Genomic DNA, 5,000 nt, shown 5'->3' with positions numbered 1-5,000 from the left:
ACACGGCTGAAGTTGTATGTTCCCATCAGAGATACACTAAGGGAGTAAAAAAAGAGTTTTACGGAAGGGAAAGAGTTTTTACTAAAATGTAAATGATTCTGATATGGCAGTAATATACCTCTTAAGATAATGGAGCAGTCAGTCAGCTGATTAAAACGGAACTGCTTTACATCACTGGCTCTGTATCATTCATCTGACTAATGTACATATAGTAATGTAGATAGTATACTAATGTACATAATGTATATAATATAATATAGGAATGTATATAGTGCACATGTACTAATGTACATAATGTATATAATATAATATAGTAACATATATAGTGTATATGTACAAATTTATATATATTGCACATATGCTATGTATATAATGCACATATACTCATATGTACTAATGTAAATGTACTAATATATATAATGTACATGTACATGATTATATATATAATATGTACTAATATATAATGAATCCAGATTTGTTTCAGAAGACTAGAAACCCTGGACATCTAGGGTTAGGATTTATTGGTTAGGATTAGACATGCATGACAAATCACAATAGTTTGATCCAATTACTTACAATTTGCGGAATGCGAGACAGGAAGAGTCATTGAGTTGAGCTGGGCTGATCAGCTGATAGCTGAGGTAGGGCAGGTAGTGAGCCAGATAGACATTAAACCACTGATTTACATCAACCTGAGATGATACACTGAGAGCAAGAGGCCACACACACTCCAGCGTCTGCCTGGCAAGATCTGGAGACTGAACTGGTTGCTGCAGAGAGACAGAGAGAAAAATGCCCCATTGTTGTTATATTTCATTATGCACGTGTGTGCATGTGTGTGTGTGTGTGTGTGTGTGTGTGAACCTACACTCTGCAGGTACTCTGTAGTTCTCGGGTAAATGTCAAAGAGCTGGCAGAGTTGTGTTGGGTCAGATATGGTAAGATTGTTCAAATAACTGGACAGCTGTGTAGGGGATGTGGAGTTCAGCAGCTGCAAAAAGAAATACAATCACACAGCAGTTACACATTAATGACCCAATCACACTGCAGTTAAACACTAATGACCCAATCACACCGCAGTTACACATTAATGACCCAATCACACTGCAGTTAAACACTAATGACCCAATCACACTGCAGTTAAACACTAATGACACAATTATACTGCAGTTAAACACTAATGACCCAATCACATGGCAGTTAAACACTAATGACACAATCACACTGCAGTTAAACACTAATGACCCAATCACATCGCAGTTACACATTAATGACCCAATCACACTGCAGTTAAACACTAATGACCCAATCACACTGCAGTTAAACACTAATGACACAATTATACTGCAGTTAAACACTAATGACCCAATCACACCGCAGTTACACATTAATGACCCAATCACATGGCAGTTAAACACTAATGACACAATTACACTGCAGTTAAACACTAATGACATTTACATTTACGACATTTAGCAGACGCTCTTATCCAGAGCGACTTAGAAAGTGCTTTGCTTCTGATCACAGAATTCATCCTAGAAAATAGTATGGATAGGCCAGAATTCAAGATACCATTGAGTCAGACTACTACTAAACTACAGGAGTCAATATCATTATCTAGTGTTTTGCAAGTTAGACATTTGCCAAGAAGCACAAATAACCATAGACAGACATATAATTTAAAGGACAACGGCAAGTGGTATCAGCTGAGTTAGTGCTTTGGTAAGAACAGGTGAGTCTTCAGTCTACACTTGAAGATAGCAATAAACTCTGCAGTCCTAGCAGCTAATGGAAGATCGTTCCACCATCTTGGAGCCAGGACGGAGAATATGACCCAATCACACTGCAGTTAAACACTAATGACACAATCACACTGCAGTTAAACACTAATGAACCAATCACACGGCAGTTAAACACTAATGACCCAATCACACTGCAGTTACACATTAATGACCCAATCACACTGCAGTTAAACACTAATGACCCAATCACACTGCAGTTAAACACTAATGACACAATCACACTGCAGTTAAACACTAATGACCCAATCACATCGCAGTTACACATTAATGACCCAATCACACTGCAGTTAAACACTAATGACCCAATCACACTGCAGTTAAACACTAATGACACAATTATACTGCAATTAAACACTAATGACCCAATCACACCGCAGTTACACATTAATGACCCAATCACATGGCAGTTAAACACTAATGACCCAATCACATGGCAGTTAAACACTAATGACACAATTACACTGCAGTTAAACACTAATGACATTTACATTTACGACATTTAGCAGACGCTCTTATCCAGAGCGACTTAAACACTAATTACCCAATTAAACACTGACCCAGTTAAATGACCCAGTTAAACACTAATGACACAATCACACGGCAGTTAAACACTAATGACCCAATCACATGGCAGTTAAACACTAATGACACAATCACACTGCAGTTAAACACTAATGACCCAATCACATCGCAGTTACACATTAATGACCCAATCACACTGCAGTTAAACACTAATGACCCAATCACACTGCAGTTAAACACTAATGACACAATTATACTGCAGTTAAACACTAATGACCCAATCACACCGCAGTTACACATTAATGACCCAATCACATGGCAGTTAAACACTAATGACCCAATCACATGGCAGTTAAACACTAATGACACAATTACACTGCAGTTAAACACTAATGACATTTACATTTACGACATTTAGCAGACGCTCTTATCCAGAGCGACTTACAAAGTGCTTTGCTTCTGATCACAGAATCCATCCTAGAAAATAGTATGGATAGGCCAGAATTCAAGATACCATTGAGTCAGACTACTACTAAACTACAGGAGTCAATATCATTATCTAGTGTTTTGCAAGTTAGACATTTGCCAAGAAGCACAAATAACCATAGACAGACATATAATTTAAAGGACAACGGCAAGTGGTATCAGCTGAGTTAGTGCTTTGGTAAGAACAGGTGAGTCTTCAGTCTACACTTGAAGATAGCAATAAACTCTGCAGTCCTAGCAGCTAATGGAAGATCGTTCCACCATCTTGGAGCCAGGACGGAGAATACGACCCAATCACACTGCAGTTAAACACTAATGACACAATCACACTGCAGTTAAACACTAATGACACAATCACACTGCAGTTAAACACTAATGAACCAATCACACGGCAGTTAAACACTAATGACCCAATCACACTGCAGTTACACATTAATGACCCAATCACACTGCAGTTAAACACTAATGACCCAATCACACTGCAGTTAAACACTAATGACACAATCACACTGCAGTTAAACACTAATGACCCAATCACATCGCAGTTACACATTAATGACCCAATCACACTGCAGTTAAACACTAATGACCCAATCACACTGCAGTTAAACACTAATGACACAATTATACTGCAGTTAAACACTAATGACCCAATCACACCGCAGTTACACATTAATGACCCAATCACATGGCAGTTAAACACTAATGACACAATTACACTGCAGTTAAACACTAATGACATTTACATTTACGACATTTAGCAGACTCTCTTATCCAGAGCGACTTACAAAGTGCTTTGCTTCTGATCACAGAATCCATCCTAGAAAATAGTATGGATAGGCCAGAATTCAAGATACCATTGAGTCAGACTACTACTAAACTACAGGAGTCAATATCATTATCTAGTGTTTTGCAAGTTAGACATTTGCCAAGAAGCACAAATAACCATAGACAGACATATAATTTAAAGGACAACGGCAAGTGGTATCAGCTGAGTTAGTGCTTTGGTAAGAACAGGTGAGTCTTCAGTCTACACTTGAAGATAGCAATAAACTCTGCAGTCCTAGCAGCTAATGGAAGATCGTTCCACCATCTTGGAGCCAGGACGGAGAATACGACCCAATCACACTGCAGTTAAACACTAATGACACAATCACACTGCAGTTAAACACTAATGACACAATCACACTGCAGTTAAACACTAATGAACCAATCACACGGCAGTTAAACACTAATGACCCAATCACACTGCAGTTACACATTAATGACCCAATCACACTGCAGTTAAACACTAATGACCCAATCACACTGCAGTTAAACACTAATGACACAATCACACTGCAGTTAAACACTAATGACCCAATCACATCGCAGTTACACATTAATGACCCAATCACACTGCAGTTAAACACTAATGACCCAATCACACTGCAGTTAAACACTAATGACACAATTATACTGCAGTTAAACACTAATGACCCAATCACACCGCAGTTACACATTAATGACCCAATCACATGGCAGTTAAACACTAATGACCCAATCACATGGCAGTTAAACACTAATGACACAATTACACTGCAGTTAAACACTAATGACATTTACATTTACGACATTTAGCAGACGCTCTTATCCAGAGCAACTTAAACACTAATGACTCAATTAAACACTGACCCAGTTAAATGACCCAGTTAAACACTAATGACCCAATCACACTGCAGTTAAACACTAATGACACAATCACACTGCAGTTAAACACTAATGACCCAATCACATGGCAGTTACACACTAATGACCCAATCATACCGCAGTTACATACTAGTGACCCAATGACAGTTACACACTTATTACACAATCACACAACAGCACTTCAAGACTTCCATGAATGCTTCATTCCAAGATCCAGAACTAATGTTTTTACATTACGGTGCTAATGCTAATTTACATTAACATTTAAATTAGATTTTCATTTAGTAGGCACTCTTAAAAAATAAAGTTTTTACAACTGGGTTATATCTCGATTAACCCTGGTTTTGTCCAAACAGGTCAAGTGTAATTACAGATGCTGCAGATGTTGTTGTAAATTGTAGAATTGTACACAGCATAACTTAAATTAATAAATCTTTTATTTATGCTCATTTCAATTTATTTAAATTCCCTGTCTCTTTCCAAATGGCTGCCCTCCTACCC

The 5,000-nt window shown here is 37.8% G+C and overlaps 1 protein-coding gene across 3 annotated transcripts in view; it reads right to left on the bottom strand.

Moving 5' to 3' along the window:
- LOC143484076 (uncharacterized) overlaps positions 1 to 5,000 on the bottom strand; it is a 70,749-nt gene that overhangs the window by 30,153 nt on the left and 35,596 nt on the right. For all 3 annotated transcript variants that reach the window (XR_013122536.1, XM_076982572.1, XM_076982571.1), the window contains exons 43-45: positions 869 to 991; positions 577 to 770; positions 1 to 36 (exon numbers count right to left, since the gene is read on the bottom strand). The exon at positions 1 to 36 is cut by the window's left edge and continues 53 nt beyond it. Coding sequence is in view for 2 of the 3 variants with exons in the window: in XM_076982572.1 (XP_076838687.1) it covers positions 1 to 36; positions 577 to 770; positions 869 to 991 (353 nt within the window). In the remaining variant the exon portion in view is untranslated. The remainder of the gene's footprint in view (positions 37 to 576; positions 771 to 868; positions 992 to 5,000) is intronic.

Source organism: Brachyhypopomus gauderio, chromosome 20, assembly GCF_052324685.1.
Source record: "Brachyhypopomus gauderio isolate BG-103 chromosome 20, BGAUD_0.2, whole genome shotgun sequence".
Classification (NCBI taxonomy): Eukaryota; Metazoa; Chordata; class Actinopteri; order Gymnotiformes; family Hypopomidae; genus Brachyhypopomus; species Brachyhypopomus gauderio.
Note: the sequence above shows the minus strand (reverse complement) of the source record. Positions and strands in the feature narration are given on the sequence as shown.